The sequence below is a fragment of the Magnolia sinica genome, chromosome 7 (genome assembly GCF_029962835.1).
Source record: "Magnolia sinica isolate HGM2019 chromosome 7, MsV1, whole genome shotgun sequence".
Lineage (NCBI taxonomy): Eukaryota > Viridiplantae > Streptophyta > Magnoliopsida > Magnoliales > Magnoliaceae > Magnolia > Magnolia sinica.
The window spans coordinates 94315963-94335856 of NC_080579.1; the positions used below are offsets into that span (position 1 = coordinate 94315963).

The 19894-nt window shown below is 40.3% G+C and overlaps 1 protein-coding gene across 1 annotated transcript; it reads left to right on the forward strand.

Annotated features, from left to right (window-relative positions):
• Window positions 1-1405: 1405 nt before the first annotated feature.
• Window positions 1406-18639, forward strand: LOC131251783 (E3 ubiquitin-protein ligase RSL1-like). Its single transcript, XM_058252735.1, has 4 exons — window positions 1406-2088; window positions 5868-5942; window positions 15886-16055; window positions 18484-18639. The coding sequence occupies exons 1-4, from the start codon at window positions 2029-2031 to the stop codon at window positions 18572-18574; spliced, it is 396 nt and encodes a 131-aa protein (XP_058108718.1). The 5' UTR covers window positions 1406-2028; the 3' UTR covers window positions 18575-18639.
• The last annotated feature ends 1255 nt before the right edge of the window (window positions 18640-19894 follow it).

Below are 19894 nucleotides of genomic sequence, written 5' to 3' on the forward strand. Positions count from 1 at the left end.
ACTTTTCGCACCGTATTACGATGCGATTAGGGGCACTGGACACGTGGACACCTGAATCATAGATTTGGACCGTCCATATAAATTTAAAACTCTGGGATGTCAAAAAATTTGTAAATAATCCTAAAAATATAATTGTAGCCTTCAGATATTTGGATGTAGAAATAGACGGCTATAACAAGAACATGTTCATCTTAATATTTAATGACCCAGATCAGATGGATAGGATTGTCTAATAGGCGTGAATTTTTGAGATGTAAAACAAACATGATAGGCCCTACTTGTGGACGGACCCGATGTGTACATCATTCTGCCACGTGTAATGTAGAGAGGTAGCTCTACCATGTTCCGGTTCTTCCTGCTCCACCATATCAACTTTCAAAAAAATCCAATGACGTCTCTTGTACAGCTAGTTGGACGATAGTGTTCCTGTCCAACTGTGGGTAAATGTCGATGAATCAAGTACGTACAAGATCCAACCCATCCAAAAGGTTGGAATCACCATGAGTCTACTCACCATTCGGTCCAAATCATAGAAAAAATGTAAAACCGCTGATACAATCCAAAGTAAACTTCCAACCTGCCTGGTGAATGGATTGGCCTGATTTCCACAAAAGCCTATTTTGATGATGGGCCCAAGCTGATGTTCTAGCCCGCCTGGTGAATGGATTGGCCTGATTTCCACAAAAGCCAATTTTGATGATGGGCCCAAGCTGATGGACGGTTGGATGTCATGAACACATGAAACATAGGAAGTTACGCAGTAGTGGGACGATAAAACTTCGGTACAACTACAACCAGCTGCGTTTGTGACCTCTTTAAATACGGAAGCGGATTGGCTGGTGTACCTCACACCAGCTATATAGCTGCTGTATTGACGTCAGCAAGTTCTGTGGGTCCTATCATGAGGTATGTGTTATATCCAAACCGTCCATCCATTTGGTGAGCTCGTCTTAAGGCTGTAGACTAAAAGTAATACAGATCTAACTATCAAGTAGACCACACTAAAAAAAGAAGTGGGAGATTGAACGTCTACAATTGAAACCCTTTTTGGGGTCACAGAAGTTTTGGATCAATATGAATTTTTTTTTCCCTCTTCATTCTGGTCTTTGTGACCTTATGAACAGATTAGATGGAAAATAAACGTTATGGCGGGCCCTATGAATTTTTTAACGGTGAAAATCATCATCTCCCCTGCTATTTGTGGTGTGGTCCATATGATCTTTGGATATGATTCATTTTTTGTATCATACTCTAAAATGATCTCTAACAATAGATGAACGGTATAGATATAATAAATACATCACTGTGGGGACAATATAACTTTGATATCCTTTGAACCGTTCGGACAACTCGGAACTCGAGGGGCGTCAGTGCTCGCCTTCGCACGACACGTACCAACATCAGCTATATAGCTGGTGGGTGGTACATCAGCGAATCCGCTACCAATAAATACACTCCAAAACCCACATCTCCATTTCTCAAGAAAAAAACAATGGGAAACACAGTCCAAAAGCTCTCTTGTTTTGCATCCAAACCAGAAGAGATTTCAAGCTTCACATGTGAGATTTGCATGGATCTCATGGCCCCAAGCCAACGGTTCAAAAACAAGACATGCTCTCACCACTTATGTTGTGATTGCATTTCCAAGTACATTGACTCAAAGATCCATGACCACACATCCAATCTGCTCTGCCCCCACTTGGAGTGCAAAAAGAATCTGGACCCTATATCATGCCGTCCAATCATTCCTGCCCAGACGTTCGATCGATGGTGCGATGTACTCTGCGAGTCTGCAATCGCTGGGGCCTATAAGGCCTACTGCCCATACAAGACCTGCTCGGCGCTGGTGGTGAACGAATGTGGAACGTCGATGGTCACGAAATCCAAGTGTCCAGATTGCAAGAGGCTGTTTTGTTTTACGTGCATGGTGCCATGGCACGCTGGCTACAGGTGCGCTGAGGCTGGCGTGAAACGAGATCGAAATGACGTGCTCTTTGGGCTGCTGATGGAGAATAGAAGGTGGCAGAGATGTCCAAGGTGCAATACATGTGTGGAGCTGACCTCTGGCTGTCGGGCTATTACTTGCAGGTTTTTATCTTCTTGATTATGGATTTAAGGGTAATTAATTTTATGATTTTTTTTTAGTTGTACAAGTGGGGCCCATTATTTTGGTGATCTTGACCGTTGAATTGTGGAGTCACTGTGGATGGACGGTGTTGGACGAATATATGACAGATTAGAACATCCCGGCCTTTCAAGTCTTTATTAAGTGTTGACCAAGTCATTTGGTGAAATCTGATTGAGTTGGTTAATTGAGGCGAGTCAGGCCTATCTTGAATCAGATTGTTGCTGGGTTTTCTTTCCCAACCGTCTATTTGCAAAATAATAATCATAAAAAAAGATCCAGCCGTTCAATGGTTTAGATTTTTAATCAATGGACCCACTTGTATAAACTGGGACTGGAGTGGTCGGTGCTCTATGGGCCCTACCATTTGAATCCTCGGGACGGAAACGGATTGGCTAGTGACCCTGCCACTTGCCATTGGCTAGTGGTCGGTGCTCTGTGGGCCCCACCATGATGTATATGTTTCATCCATGCCGTCCATCCATTTTTTCAGATCATTTTACGGTAGTAGCCCAAAAAAGAGGTAGATCCACTTCCCAAGTGGAGTACACAGTGTTGATTGAATGCCTACCGTTACATACTTCTTGAGGGCCACAAAAGTTTTAGATCAAGCTAACATTTGTCTCCTTTTTTTTCTTTTTTCTTCGTCCAAGTGTTTGTGACCTAATCAATTGGTTGGATGTCAAATAAACATTACAGTAGGCCTCAGGAGGTTTTTAATGGTGGACATTCAATAGCTACTGTTTTCCCGTGGTGTGGTCCACCTTCCTGGGATAAAGCCCTAAAATGATTTGTAAAAATGAATGGACGGTATGAATGAAACACATACATTATGGTGGGGCCCACGGAGCATTGTTATATCCAAGCTGCGTCTAATTTTTTTATTTTTATTTTTATTTTTTTAAAGCTTATCAGTACACCCACTCTTACTTAGAACTAAGCAATCCTAACCCAATTCAGTGGATCCGACCCAATACGACGGCCTGGATCGGTGCAGATCGAGTAGGGCAGCCTAGATTCAAAAACTGTTCAGGTCGAGCTCAAATCCGATCCGATCTCGATTTGGACCGGGTCTAGCTAGCTCGAGTCTAGGGTTTTTGATTTTCGAAAGGGAGCTCTGGCATTATGATGGGTCATGAACCCCGTTGCTTCTCTCTCTCTCTCTCTGCTATGGAAGACCAAAAGATTGTTTTATGGCTGTGATTTTAAAGCTAGCTCTCCAGCCTTTAATTGAAAGTTTTCGTATTTCAAAGCCTTCCATTTTAAGCCGAGATCCAATACAAATGTTTTTAAAATAAGCTTTTAAGTAAAAAAAATCAACGCACTATGAGTTTCTAATGAAATCCAAACCGTCCATCATCGGTGCAACCTTTTTTTCTTCTCGAATCCCAAAAAACAGTCTGACCATGTAAAAGCATGCCTAAATCCTCAACAATCATATTCTGTCGCCCAAATGAATTCTGAAATGGTCTGATCTTTGAGTGTCCATTCATCCTACTTGGATTCATCTTCTCAATGGCTCAGATGGTGTATAAAAGATACGGTGGGCCCCACATATAATCATGAAGATTTACCATGTAGTGTAGCCCAGATGAGTTTTGGATAAGCCAGACTTTTGGCTGTCTAGGATAACATCAAGGACCACATGATGGACGGTTTAGATGTCACTATAACATCACAGTAGGGCCCACACTTTGATTTCTATGTTAAGCTTATGATAGAAACGTTTGCATGGATCCGGCTTTCTCATTTTTTTAAGAGGAAAGGATAAAAATCAAAATCAAAAGGTTCCATGTTAGGAGAAAGGTTAAAATACAGATCAGTTTCTGCTGCGTGACTCTTGGGATTCTTAGTTATGGTTTTTTCATTGAGTTGCGCTCTAGTGGTACCGCGGACTACCGTTGGCTGGACACGGATTGCGTCTAATCCGTCCGGGCAGGGATCTGTGGGGTCCACCGTGATGAAAGTATGTTATCCACACCGTTAATAATTTTTATAAAGTCATTTTAAGATATGATGCAAAAAAATTAATAGTTATCCAGCTCCATTGGACCACATCAAAGGAAGATGCAGTGATAATGAAACCCACCGTTGAAACCTTTCTAATGGCCACCGTGATGTTTTTTTACCATCCAACCTATTAATAAGGTCATGTAGACTGGATGAAGTGAAAACACAAATATCAGCTTGATCTGACACTTCTCTGGCTTCCAAGAAGCTTTTAATGGTGGATGTTCAATCCCCACTTTGTGGTCCACTTAAGCTCTAAAAATACTTCTATTTTTGGATTATACTTAAAATGACCATATAAAAATTATTAACGGTGTGGATAACATACTTACATCATAGTGGGCCCCACAGAGCCCTACCCGAACGGATTACCGTCCGTGCGGGGTAGGACGCAATTCGCGTCCCCGTTGGATACGGTGGTGTAAGTCATATATGGAGCCAACCTGATGCATTAATTATAATCCAAACCGTCCACATGTTTCGGCCCATGTTACGTAGAGGGGCATAAAATCATGATGATCAATGAAACATATATATATATATATATATATATATATATATATATATATATATATATATATAATTAAATTTGGACTAATCCGAATCATGTTCAATTCGATCTGACTCAATTTTCCTGACCGAGTCAGACTTGGATCGGATCCGGCAATACACATTTCGGATTAGTCTGAGTCAGGTGACCCGGACTTGGTCCCAGATCGGATCGAGTTCGGATCAAGCCATTGAGATTTCGAATCGAATTGAGTTGGACCCAATCCGATCCAATCCGGACCGATGCCCAGCTTTGGTCCATCAATTCATACTTCACTGTTAGCCACCCCCAGTAGAGAATCGATACCAAGACCTCAGTGTTAAAAATCTTTCGCTCAGTCTACCACTTGGGCTATAGATACGGTGTTCGGGACTGAGGGGGCTGAACGAATCAAGCATCCTAGCATCTATTTACTGATTTGCTTATCCCAGACGTCACACGTGTCTACATGGCATACCACTTCACATTACCACGTGTGCTGACATGGCACACGCGTGTAATATCTACGACGTCCATGACATGGGTCCGACCATGGAGAAGTTCATTCGCAAGAATCAGACCGATTCAGTCACGAGTTGGGCCGCGTTGCTAGAAACATGTGGATGGTTATAAATTTTCATCCAAGTTCTCATCAGCCGTACATTTTTGTTACAATTTGGCCCACACCTCTAATTAGTAGTTCGACTTGATTCTTGATGGACGGACCGGATCTCGTAAATCCACGCGTGTGAGCTTAGCAAAGGTCTTGTATCTAAACTTGGGTCCTGAATTGTCAAAGGTTTGAAACGGTCCAATTTACGATTTTTCCTCTTTGTTTTTGGGGTATCCTCCATCCACAATGAGTCCCATCGTATCAACGGTTCAGATCATTGAAACATGACCGTAGATTTAATGGCTAACAAGTGTCTTTAAACCGTCCATTCTTTCCTGCAAGGAATGCCTCATGAATCATTGACTCGGATCGGCCAGACACCTGGCATGGATTTTAACGCTGAGCCCGGCCGAGGAATTATATGATACTCGACCGTAGATATAAAAACTATACTCGCAGTTCATTTTCAACAAGTTGGGCCAATATTTCAGTGATCTAGACCGTTGGTATGTTGGGACCCACAATGAATGGTATGTATACGAAATCTTATGTTCCCTTTTTATGTTTTTTGTCGCATGTGATTGTTTCAGATGCAAGCTTGTTTTCTGCTACGACTGTGGAGGGAAGTACACTATCAGCCATGCATTTACTTGCAAATCTCCTCGGTGAGAACACTGTTTTCTGTACTCATCATCATACACGTGTCAACTTGTCTCTCACGCTCGAGATCCAGTCCGTTCATAGTAACGGGACCACTGACTGAAGCCTTATTTCGAAACTCAGTCTGGATTATGGATGAAGTCGAAAATTGTGGGGCCCACATTTTATTTTTATGAAATCCAACCCTTCCAACAGATGAATCTTATCACAATGATTAGATTGATAAAATTCTGGCAGATACAACCAAAAGGTGGGCCACACCATAGAAAATTTATACACAGCTAAAAACTTCGAAATTCCCATGCAACCCATTTGATGATTTTAACGGCCCGATTTTTTGCTCAATGATCATCGTTATGGGATAAATACGTTGAACGGTCTGGATGTTATACAGATACCATGTGGCCTTACAATTCTCAACTTTATCACTTTTTAAAGAAAGAAATACATGAGTAGTCTGTAATTTCGTCCGTTTGACCGCTGGAGGCATTATTTGGCAAAACCAGCATTTCGAAGGAATATTCCTGTAAAAATCTCCATCTTGAGCCGTCGATGGCAGGATGCAACATTCACCGGATGGATGGTTGTGGATTCCACGGTGGGTCATGTGTATTGGTGGGACCCACGTTCTAAATAAGTCCGGCCTCTTCCCCGGATCCACCTACCCGTGGGGCCCACTGGGATGTATGTGCCTTACATCCATGGATTCCATCCATTTTGAAAACTCATTTTAGAGTAGTATCCGTAAAATGAAGTAGATGCAAATCTTAGGTGGACTATCCCAAATGATACAGTAGTGATTGAATCTCTACCATTAAAAACTTTACGTAGGCCATTGGAGTGTTTATTTTCCATCCAACTTAGAGTTATGCATGGACGAGTCGTCTAAACTCATTCAAATATGACTAACTTGAACTGAGTGGGTGAGTCGATCCTATTTGAGTTGACTTCGATCAATTCGAGCTGAAACTGAGTTGTCATTTGCTCGCACCCGACCTGACATCTCTCCCTTTCTCTTACTCCACATCTCCTGAGCTCAACAGCCACCCACCACCACCAAGCCACCCTCCTCTTTCTCTCCGACACTATTGAGCTCGGCTTCTCATTTCGACTGAGTGGCTTCTCCACACCCATCCACCCATCACCGACTCTTGGCAGTCACTCAACTCTTCAAATCAACTAGTTAAGGTAATTTCGTATTAAGAAAGATTTATATTTCATGATTTTCATCTATTCTTATGAAATACATCGTGATAGGGTATTCTAATTTAGGGGTTTTGTGAAATTGGAGTCGAGTAGGGTTGAATGGACAAATTGGAATGGATTGGGTGCTTGCATTTGGTCTGGGTCAACTCTGGTGTGTTTGGATCAACTCGAATGCTTTTGGACTGGCCCAGTTTAAGTCATTTCTAAACCTTAAACCCTAAACCCAAACTCTATACCCTAAACCTATTACCTACACCCTAAACCTAAATCTTAAATTGCTAAATATAAACTCTCATTTCCTAACTTGTTATTGTTTAGCTTATTATTGTGCATTAAACCGTAGCCTAATGCAGTTTATTTTTGTAAGTTAGACAATTAGTAGTTTATTTTTGTGGATTATGAATTACGTTACTTATTGCTTAGCTTATTTTTATGCATTAGACAGTTAACCTAATGCGTTTTATTTTTATGAATTAGATAGTTAATAATTTATGTTTATGAATTATTGATTATATTGTTTATTACTTAGCTTAGTATTGTGCATTAGATAGTTAACCTAATGTGGTTTATTTTTGTGAATTAGACAATTAGTAACCCATTTGAAGATTTCTGTGTGAACAAACATAGATCTATTGTTTTTTTTTTTTTTTTTTTGTGGCATAAAAATTATTTAAATTGTCCTATTTTATATAGTTTAAGGTTAGATAAATAATATGCTTTCATATAATATATTTAAATGCTTATGCCTATTTTAGGCTCATCTTTCTATTTCTCTTTGGACATGTTTCTTCATTTTTATTTCTCATGTCAAATATCTTTACATTGCTTAGATGTTTGTCATGTAAATGAAATGGAAGATCAACTTATCTGGAGAGACATCAAGAGATGTTACCGAAATTTTAACATAGGCGTTTAAATGAGAATATGAAAGTATTATAATATATCAACCTTTAACGAGTGACTAATTTAAGATTTAATGTATACCTTTAATGCATTACAGTGTTACTCTAATTTAGTATCTTTTAATTAGATGACTAGTGATGAGATTCACGATACCCCCGACGGTTTGTCAGTCACTTCACCAATGATATTGGGTGAAGATGTGCACATTGAAATTAGTATCTCCTATAATTCAGTAAAAGAAAAGAAAAGAAAAAATCGGTAGTATGCGCAGATTTTGAATAACTTTAAAGATTTGCTGCATTCTACAGGCGATTGTGAATCCTGTACAAATCAGATCATCAAAAGCCTAGATTTCTTCTTTTGCCACCCAAGGCATAGAAAGAAAACCAAGTGATGCTTCTAGCAACAAACGTGGAGGAGGGGTTACTATTATGGATAATATTATTCAGGTTACATGCCATAAAGGCATTCATCATACAAAAACATTCTTCATACATAGGATATTGAATTAATGAATGGTTTATATGTAAAATTTTATTTAAGATTCTGGACATACTTTTGAGTGTTGTCAATATTTATTTAATTAATTTATTTTTTTCTGCTATAAATTACTTTTAACAATATTTATTTCAAACAACTCAACTCAAGTACACTACTAAATGGGATAATAAAAAGAAAAAAAAAAATTGAAAAACAAAGGTTTGACTCGACTTGGTCCTTGTGACCAGGTCGAACTTGGTTTGGTTTAGTCCAGGCTAAACCCGAACTCAGATCGGGTCAGTTATGTTGGACTCGATACCGAGTTGGGTTGAGTTCACGTCAGGTCTATTTTAAAAGTGGGTCGGGTCGGGTCAGGTCATGTAATGTCCTGGATTTTCATTGTTTTGGATTTTTGAAATTTTTTAAATTTTTTTAATTAACTTATAATATCACTTAATGACCATTAGCACTCAATATTAGTTTATGCAGGGGTGGTACCAGTAAAGAACCATATAAGTCCGATTAATCAGTCGTAGGAAGCCAACGAATCCGCCCGATCACTCGAACATTAGGTGTAGCCTTATGATTTACTCACATAGGACCTAAATCTAACCGACCCATCGCTAACTAATCAAGACAAGCATAACTAAATTAAAGATCTAACCGAAACTGAGTCAGATAAAGCCTAGATCTTAACTAATAGACCAAATCAACCACATTACTCTTTTAGCCTAAAACCGACGGTTTAGAGTAGTCATGACCAAATCTCCATTTTCACTAGTTATAAATAGGCCACACTATGAACATAGTTAATCCAAATCTTAATCAGTGCTCATGAAAAATCTCAATACCTAATTCATTCCAGAAATGCCCTGATTCTCTAAACAAGCTGTAGACCGCTGGTTGGTGGGCCACTAGTTCCAAAACTATATAATAATGTCCATCTTACTGGGCTTGACGCCTATCACGGGAGTTGGACCGGGGTAATGTCCAGAACCGCTCAACTTGAACCGAAGGACGAGTGTATGAGAAGTGCAAATACCCTAAAAGAAGAAGCTGAAACTTAAGTGAATTGAGCCATCTACTCTTATGCAAAGTTGAGAATTTCGGACCGTCGGTTTGCAACCAAACTTCACACATGGAGTAAGGATATTTTTCTGCTCATATCCGTATAGTTGTGGCCCCGATTAACCATCGGTGATTGTTGAATAGACTTCTAATCATATCTGTCGATCGACGCATCTGAATGGCGGACCGATCATATACGTACGTAGATCATCATTAGGGCCAACTATCCAATGGTGTATATCAACTCGTACACCCCATGGTGGGCCCTAGAGGCTAGAAAAACTCTCCCAGAGGGCTAGTATAGTGAAAACCCAACATTTGGGGCCATTTGCACCAAATAAGCATTATAAAAGGGGCTTCTTTTGGGCACCCCTCTCCCTATACGATTTTGCCATAGAGAAGGAAAGAGAGAAGAGAGAAAAAGGAGAAGAGAAAGAGGAGTAAGGAGGAGAAAGAGATGAAGAAGGAAAGAAAGGAGTGTGTGGTAGGAGGTGGGGCCCAAGGAAGCTTGGAACCTTAGAGTAATACCTTCCCTTTTCCCATATCCACAACTACAACCCACTTCCATTCGATTGGGGAGGTAAGCACCTATTTTTTTTGTAACCTTTTGTGTTGAGCTAGGATTTACATCTAACCCTAACATGCAAGTACATTGCTTTAGGATTCTGGCCGATCGACATTGAGTTCGGTGCTTCTAGGTCATTTTCCAAGCCTTCAACGATCTATAGGTGCGGGCTATTTTTCTTAGGTGGCCTAGCACCAATTTTAGTATGAGTTTAATGATTTTGATTGCTTGGATGCTATATTTGAAGAATCTAGAGAAACCCTAGGAATTGTATTGTTGTTGGAATTGTATGGAATTGTATGTTTAGCTCTCATATGATGTTGTTCTTGCCTCTCACATGATTTTGTGTATGGATGATTACATGTTCATGCCTTATTTGATTTTCTCATATGATGTACCCTATAACATGTATGATTCATTGATTTTTGTGCATTTTGGTTCTAAGGGAGGTAGGAAGTGTTTAACTTCCTCACCAACCCACACAATACACACGCATCTTGTTCATGATATTATTCGCTTTACTTGTTAGTAGAAATTTAGAATTGAATGTTAAGAAGTATGAGAACATGATGTTATTTATGCGAAATGATACATTGATAGTTGACATGTTATGAATCACCACCCAAAACCTTGGGTTGGTCAGGAATATGAGGAGAGCGAAAGTGGCCCCGTTCGTAGGACCGCCTTGAAGCTAAACCCATGGATGTAGGTGAGTGCGTGTGGGCGATAGTAGTTAGACTATATGGGTCGTTTACACCTGATACCGTTTCGTCACGTACTTGCCTGGACTCGTGCGGTTTAGTCTACTGTCTGACCAACCCTGTTTGTTAACCCTATTTGCTCACATATGTATGAAACCTGGAACACCCTACAACTGTTGTAGCCCATCAATACCTATATTGAAACTAGTCCACCGCCTTGTAAGCCAGGCATGGTGGAATGGGACACTGTATTCGAGCTGTCGGCCTACGCTGGAGTGTCGCACCTCCCCGTAATGACCGCGAGCGATCCCTTTCTTTCGGCACTCCCCATGTGCTTGAAGTCGGGGATGAGGAACCCGACGGAATCAATGACTGCGGGGTCTCGGCCTCACATGTTAGGGGGCCTTGGCCTCGCAACCAGCTCAGCGCATTAATACGTGGGGTATATCAGTTTCCCCAACCTGCTGGATGAATGGATTTAATTAAGGACTCGGCTAACATTATCATCGCATCGTACTAGCTAGGGTGGCGACTCGACAGTCGATGTCGCTCTGAGGGAGTGTTGGTCATATGCGATCGTTAGATGGAGTTGCTCGAGGGAGTGTTGTGGTGAGGGCATGTATCATATCATCCATCATGCATGTGCATTAATAAGATTAGTTAGGTATTTATGAATGATTGTCTTTCATTAAATTCATAATATAATTGATGTCTATTGCAACTTAAGACTAATAGTATCCACTGAGTTGATCACTCATTCCCACTCTGGGATGGTGTTTTAAAACACCAACCAGACCCTTTTCTAGATGCAGGTGAGATGGAGCTCGATGAGCCGAGCGAGGTAAGCAAGGATAGGGAAGAGGAGCTTCTCTGCTTCCAGACTTTCAATGGATCTGTTTAGTTGAGTTCAAGCTATCGCATAGTATGGACCAGGGCCCTAGTCGCTTTGGGTCGTGTATGGGTGGGACGAGTTCCCTATTTAGATGATTTTGGATTCATTCTCTAGATATTTTTATAATTAGTAGCAATTGATACTGCTTATGACGTACTTCTACTTCATGCCTTACTAAATCCTTCATTGTTTATGAGATCATCCAAATGTAATTAAAATATGAAGCCCATTAAGGCACCCATGACACCTGAAAATTTGGAAGCCGAGTTCTTATACGACCCTTGAAAACCCGAGGTGTTACAGGTTTAGTCCAGGCTAAACCCGGACTCAGATCGGGTCAAGTATGTTGGACTTGGTACCGAGTTGAGTTGAGTTCACGTCAGGTCTATTTTAAAAGTGCGTCGGGTCAGGTCAGGTCAACCCTAACTCTCCTGACTCGACTCAATGCCCAGGCGCTCTAGTATAACTATAAAGACCTATATGACAAGACCATACAAATACCAGCTTGATCCGAAACTTTTATGGCATGAGAAATTTTTAATGGAAAATTACCACAATTAGGCTAAAAATTGGGCGGGTTCAACCCAACCCGTGATCGACCCGACATTGGGTTGGGCTCGGGCAGGATATATCGGGTCTGATCTCAAGCTTGGGCTATATAAACACCAACCCGATAAAACTTGGGTTGGGCTCAAGTTGAGGTCTCGGGTTGTCCGACCCAACCCGAATCCGATGAATATATTAGTTACTTATAAATTATAATTGAGTGTGGATCGTTTGTGTCGAAGGCACACTAGTGATGTTGGGTCTCATTTGTCCACGTCATTTCCAAGTACTCAAGCTAACAAGATATGCCAAATTTCTCTCTCTCAAATAGATTGCATGCTATCCTACATGACTTTTAAAAGAGTAATTGTCCTATATTTTAGCTCGTTTTTTTAAAGAAAAAAAATGAAGATCTTTATGATAAATAATCACATATATAATTAATAAAATCATAGATATAAAAAATAAGTCCTATATTAAAATATAATAAACTAATGTAATAACGAAAATATTAGCATGTATACACCCGACCAACCCAATTAACCCGACCGAGCCCGCTTGGGTTGGGCTTGGGTTGAAAATTCCCAACCCGAGATTGGGTTGGATTGGGTGAAGGTTGAGGTATAGGAACCTTGGGTTGGGTTAGGGGGTTAGGGTTGAGCACCAACCCGACCCAACCCGCCGGATTTTCAGCCCTAACCACTATTTCTTACCCTTTCCTGTATTATGCTCCACCTGAGATTTGGATTAGCTTCATTTTTGAGTCATACTATAAAATGAGTTTTCAGAATGGATGGACGGCATGAATATAAGACATATACATCAAAGTAGGTCCCACGGTCTTGGTGTTCGGTCCCACTGTTTTCTTCAGTGTGGATAACTTGAGTTTTGGATGTCTTATTTTTCGGCTCAAATCCTAAAATGATTTGAAAAAACTGATGGACGGACTCCATTTCACACAGAGATCTAAGTAGGCCCCACGATGCTTTGGGTTACACGGGATTTATATAACAGGGGTTTACACGAAGCTCGCATCCTCCACTCGAAGGAGGTCCTCCACCCGAAGGAGTCGTCATTTAATACCAGTGTCAAAGGTCTGAGAGTCATATACAAGAATGTAACAATTGTACACGCGACACATGTAATTCAATCTAGACCATCCAAATTGTGGGTCCCACAATACATAGATCCTAAGCATAAAAATATGTCGTATTTAAGGTGTCAGACATACGATTAATGGATGTTTGTTTGTTGAATACTGACCGTTGATTTTTTATTTTATTTTATTTTCATTTTTTTCCATTTTATGTTCATTTGTCCACCGTTCGGCTAACTTGGAAATAGTGTTGGGCTTCAAGTGGGACACACGGCCACACGTGTTTTGGATGGCCTGGATTTTGATTGCGTGTGCGTACATATGTATATGCCGGGAGTGCCAGAGTCGTATACTACTCGAATTCAACTTTTTTAAATTGCGGGCATTCAATCACCGCTCTTTCTTGTGGTGTGGTCCATCTGAGATTTGTATCAGTTGCGTTTTTTGGCCCATCGACTAAAATGGGTTGATAAAACTAATGTACGGCGTGGATATATAAGAAATAGATCAAGGTGGGCCCCACGGTCTCGCTCTCACGAAATCCGTGTTTCCTCATCCTCGACGAATCCCCTTTCCGATGACGTGGATTTCTTGGACAGGCTTTCGCAGGAAGTTCCTGCGCAAGGATGCTGGATGGGGCACACTGAAATGTATGTGAGAAATCCATGCCGTCCATTCATTTTTCAAGCTTATTTTAGAACGTTCAACCAAAAATGAGGTTGATACAAAACTCAAATGGGTCACACAAGGGAAAATTGGGAAAAGAAATTCCCACCGTTGAAACCTTCCCGAGCTCCATCTTGATGTTTATATGCTACCCAAACCTTTTAATAGGGTCATTCCCATTAAGTGAAAATACCGAAAAGATAGCCTGATACAAACCTTTTATGGTCATAAGAATGCTTCAACGGTCCTCACTAAATGCCCACTGCTTCTCTCCTATGTCCCACTTAAATATTGGATACAATTCATTTTTGGTCGTACGTCCTAAAATGAGCTCAAAAAAACGGATGTACGGTTTGGATTTCTCAAAAACATCTCGGTGGACCCCACCCAGAATCCTTGCGCACGAACTTCCTGCGTTTGGCAAGGAAATCAGCGTTCCCTTTCCTAATTCAAGTACAACTCATCCTCAAACATCTGGACCGGACTCCTCGACAGCACCTGCTCCATGGGGGCCATCATATTTTTACATGTAAATCCAGTCCGTTCATCAGTTGAGAGCCATTATTTCAACCGTACATGCAAAAGGTCAGACCAATCCAAAGTTCTTTGGCGACACCAATGAGAAAACAATGTAATACCGCCCTTCGTAAGGCGTAGCCAGCCTGATATATGGATCAGGCAGCTTTTTTACATTTTCCTTTCATCACGATAAGTTACATCTGATTAATGGTTTTGATGAAAGATACACACCATACCAGCCCCACATATAAACCTAAGGCTGACACCTACGGTGTGGCCCACCTGGGTTATGGAACTCTCTTAAAACATTACCCAACTGCTCCGATTGATGATAAAACCTGATAGACGGAGTGGATTTCACCCAAGTTCTCCAATTGATGATAAAAACTGATAAACGGAGTGGAACTCTCTTATGTGTTTTTTTAGCTTCACGAAACAGGTATTGCGGAGGCATGCTCACCTGCGCACCTACGCACATGCGCAACTTTTCACACGTGTCATAGGCATCTAATCCCAACGGTCCATGTGATGCGGAATCCCATGAAACCACAAGGAACAAATTTTCACCCTGATATAAACAAATTTTCACCCTGATATAAAATTCTGGTGGGCCATAACAAAGAGAAATGAAATTCAATGGATGAAAATGTTTTTATTTTTCATGGCCCACCAAAATTTTGGATCAAAGTAAAAATTGGACCCAAAAGGGTTTCATAGGTGATGTTTCACGTGGACCGTTCAGATTTTGGAGTCACATCTCAAAAAAGTTGCGTGCACTGTGCGTAGCTGAGGATTCGGCTATATATATCTGTAGAGAGAGAGAGACTCTTTTTAGAAGACGTCCAGTCCAATATCAGAAGAGCCACTCATGGGAAACTCATGGCAAAAGCTCTCGTCTTGTAACATAAGAAGAAAAGATAAAGAAGATGAGATATACAGCTTCACATGCGAGATTTGCATGGAAATCAAGGGTCCATGCCAAAGGTTCAAAAATAAGAGCTGTTCCCACCCCTTGTGCTTGGACTGCATGTCTAAGTACATTGATACAAAGGTCCATGATCACACTTCCAATGTCTTCTGCCCCCACTTGGCTTGTGACCATTATTTGGACCCTCTATGGTGTCGGCCCATTGTCTCCGGTCGAACATTCGATCAATGGTGCGACTTGCTCTGTGAGGCAATGATCGACGGGCAACGTAAGGCCTACTGCCCTAATAAGGACTGCTTGGAGGTGGTGGTGAACGAATGTGGCGGCAATGTCAAGAAAACGATGTGCCCTAATTGCAAGAAGTGGTTCTGTTTTCAGTGCAAGGTGCCATGGCACAGCGGGTACCGGTGCGATGATGAGACAGGCGTGATGAGAGATCGAAACGATGTTTTGTTTGGGAAGCTTGTGGAGAAGAAGCGATGGCAAAAGTGCCCACAGTGTAACCAATGTGTTGAGTTGGTTTCTGGCTGTGCTATCATGACTTGCAGGTTTGCTGTTATTGTTGTTGTTGTTGTTGCTACTGTTGTTATTGTTATGGTTGTTAATTAGGTTGAATTTTCTATCGACTAGTATATAGTTTGAGTCATAAAGATTCATGCCTTAAAAATCAAGACAATTTATGACTAGTAGATAGGTTGAGTCTTAAAAATTCATGGCTTAAAAATCAAGACAATTTATGACTTAGGTGGGCCGCGGCACACAAAATTTCAACTGTATCAGAAACTTTGGTGGGTGGGCACCACTAAGTTGTTTTAGGTGTTTAAGGCACAATTTTACATAGTTTCAGATGATATGACCTACTTCCGAATATGTTATAACTTAGAGGGGAACCATCAAATGCATGGTGTGGATATCTGACATAGATCATGACTGGTGGGCCCACATAGCTCGAACTCATGGAAAATTCTCATGAATACACACGTGTCAACAAATAATAGATTGATGAAGGAACACATCCAATCCTCATAAACACAAGGAACTAAACTCGCTTTCTTTTTAGTAAAAAACTCCCAGTTATGACCTTATGTTAATTAAATTTCAAGACTTCTGTAACTCCATCTCTACAAGGCAGAGAACCATCACTCTTTGATAACTCAAAGAATCGATTGATTATTTAATTGACTTTATATTAATCGTTAAATTTATATTATTTAAAGTATTTAAAATTGTTAAAAGGTAGATACATTAATTAGAATACCTAAAACAACACGCAATTGACATTATCGTATGGGGGAAGCATGCCTTGGCTTTGGTTGATAAGGTTGGGTTGGGTAAGTCAGGCCAGGTGATATCGAGTCGGCCGGCTGACCTGATGAGACTTATCATGACCCAACTGAGTCATGTCAGTCAGCAAGTTTTCATTATACTTAGACATGATTTTGAAGTCGAGTCATGAGTTTTAGAACGATGACAATACTGTTAGGGACAAGGCACACATGATGCATGCACTTGAAAAGAGTAGGAGACAGAGAAAGGAGAGAGATAAAAGGAATGGTCCAAACTAAACCTAGGTGCATAGCATGGGAAGAGAAATAAAGAGAAGAGTACACCTAGGTGTTTTATGCCTGATCTGACCGCACTAGATTAGTAACTCAATCGAATGATGTCATGTGACAACAAGATTTTGATAGGAGATAAACGAATGATCTTTATGATCTTTTAAGTTGCTCCGATGATTGAATTTAATCGGAATTTAAAAATCGTGAGTAAACTAAACTTAGGTGGGGGACAGAGAAAGAGAATGAGGAGCACACCTAGGTGTTTATGTCTAATCTGATCGTGCTAGATTAGCAACTTTATCAAATAATGCCACGTGGTAATGAGATCTCAATAAGAGATGAATGGTCTTTTTGACTACTCTGATGGTCTAATTTAATCAAAATTTAAAAAGTCAGGAGTAGTCCAAAAAAGATAGGTCTAGTTTGCTATTATCATGGGATGCATGTCACGTGGTAAAGTCAACCATTTATAATATTGGCCCCATGACTGAGAATGAGTATCGACCAAAATATGGCTAACCACAATTTCAACTAATGCGGCATGACATTTCACAAAAGAAATCTTTTAAAGCATCACTTACACATCAATAAACGATCGAAATTAAAGCAAACACCAAAAATGGTTTCAATTGTAATAACTCATCCCAACCTTTTCAATTTCATAGCTTACCATAGGTTTAAATCTAATTCTTTGGGGTGTACCTTACACTATCAACAAATACAACAAATATGTGAAGTGAATGTCACATAGAGATGCAACAGAGCCACATGCAAAGATAGAGGTAGTTAGTAACCACCTCTCATTCCATTTTTCATTTCGAATCAAAATCCATCCAACTAATTATAGGGGTAAAATTGGCCAAATAATTTGTGTGCTGAGTTTGCACATCCAGGACCAATGGTTAGTTTATCCAAGCCGTTAATTTGATGGTCCAAAAATATTATGAATGTATCATGCTCCGAAAATCTCTCAAACAAGAAGATCCTACCATGATTTTTTTTTTCTACTCCACTGATTATGGACTGATGGTGCATTTTTTCTTAACCATGGATTCACATGCCAAAAATGCAAATACTATTAATAGACTAAATGAAGAGATTTTTTGGGCATGGTTCATCACTTGATGGGTGGCATCAGATCAATGGCTTGACTAAACTAACAATGGCCCCCACATTTACAGATTAATTTAGAACTTGGAAAGTTTATGTTTGGTACAAATATGAAACTGGGCACTTACTAATGTTGTTGTTGCTGCTGCTATTATACTTTCTGTTGTTGGGTCCATTGATGGTGGGCCATCCAGATGAACGGTCTGAACTTGATGGCTAACTAACAACATCTAGATTTAATACTTCTCAATTAGTTATGGTCCTTTTTAACCCCTTCTTTTCTAACGTGGGAAGTTGATTGTTTCAGATGCAAGACCTTTTTTTGCTATATGTGCGGATCAAGATTCACTCTTTTACATGCTTTCACATGCAAGAAAATAAGGTTTTGGTGTTTCTGAAATAGGAATTACAATTCTAGAAATACTCTTGTGAAAATTTTAAATTTTATTTATTTGATACCACAATGGGTGTACTCGAATGCATGATTTTCTATATTTTTGATGAAAAATTTTATATTTATAAGACAATTTCCTTATACTATGGATGAATGAATGTTTGAAATCTTCTATTTTCTTTTTCATCCAAGCATTTGGGATTTGATGTTTGCAAGAGACTCCTGTGTTAGTTTACCACCATTTTGAGAGGCGGCAGCAACTCTTTAAACCGTACATGTGGCATGATTGCACAGATATCGAAGCTGCCTGAAGGGCTGAACCTACTGTGGATTGATCCTAAACCAAAAATTACAATTAGAAGATAATGTTAGCCATTTGATTTCTACTTTGTAATTTTGGCCACTGACTATACTTTTAATCATGCAATTGATAGCCATCAATTGGATGGTTAGGATTTATTGGTCAGTGTGATTTTTTAGAGATGTTCCATCCAAAATGTGACCCCACAATTTGGATGGTCTGGATAGCTGTACATCATTGCCATCGTGGCCCTTGATACATGCAGTTATCAAATAGTCCAATCTTGCCCTTGAGAAAGTAGAGTTGTAATATTTCTATCTAACCCTTCGCAACCCCAAAAACCAGGCACATCAGATCATCAGGTGGGGTCCACGATAGAAAGCAATTGACAACCGTCCAAAAATCTCCAGATACTTGTGGCCCACCTGAAGGCTGAACCAGTCTTATTTTTGAGGCTTTGCCAGCACAACTGGTTTGCGTCACTGAATTTTTGTGCATCTTCATTGAGGATGGTGCATAAACCAAGCGCTGAGATTCGTTGATTCTTTCCAATCCTACCTGCATCGTGCGTTGCAGATCATTGCAATTTTATCACGAGTTTTCTTACCAATCACAACAATCCATCATTCAAGATGGGCCATCCTTCATGCTAGCAATTCAATGCTAGTATTTTTTTTTTGGACGCCCTTGTTGAGTGATCCAGACCGTTGGTCTGATGGACCGCACTGGCCATAATATTCCAATGGTGGCTCGGATCGACAGGATTCTTTTCCACGTGGCCCATCTACGGCACATTCTTACCAGATGAACAGCTTGGATCACCTCCTTGTTCAGCGCAAGGCGCGAGCAGCAAATGAGGAATCATGCTAACAAAATTCATAGAACAATCTGAACCGTCCAAGGGAACGATTTTGATATTTATTCATCAGGCCTGCTTTCTTTCCAGACATTATCGCCCATTCTCAACCATCTATTTGCAAGCGACTCATGGATTAGGATCTTCCGATCTGTTTGATGTTTGGG

Excerpts from the sequence above, each read along its gene's own strand:
- LOC131251783 (XM_058252735.1), top strand. The coding sequence starts at position 2,029 with ATGTCCAAGGTGCAATACATGTGTGGAGCTGACCTCTGGCTGTCGGGC. Across the intron at positions 5,943-15,885 it reads TTTACTTGCAAATCTCCTCG|TGCAAGGTGCCATGGCACAG; the intron begins GTGAGAACACTG and ends TTCTGTTTTCAG. Across the intron at positions 16,056-18,483 it reads TGTGCTATCATGACTTGCAG|ATGCAAGACCTTTTTTTGCT; the intron begins GTTTGCTGTTAT and ends TGATTGTTTCAG.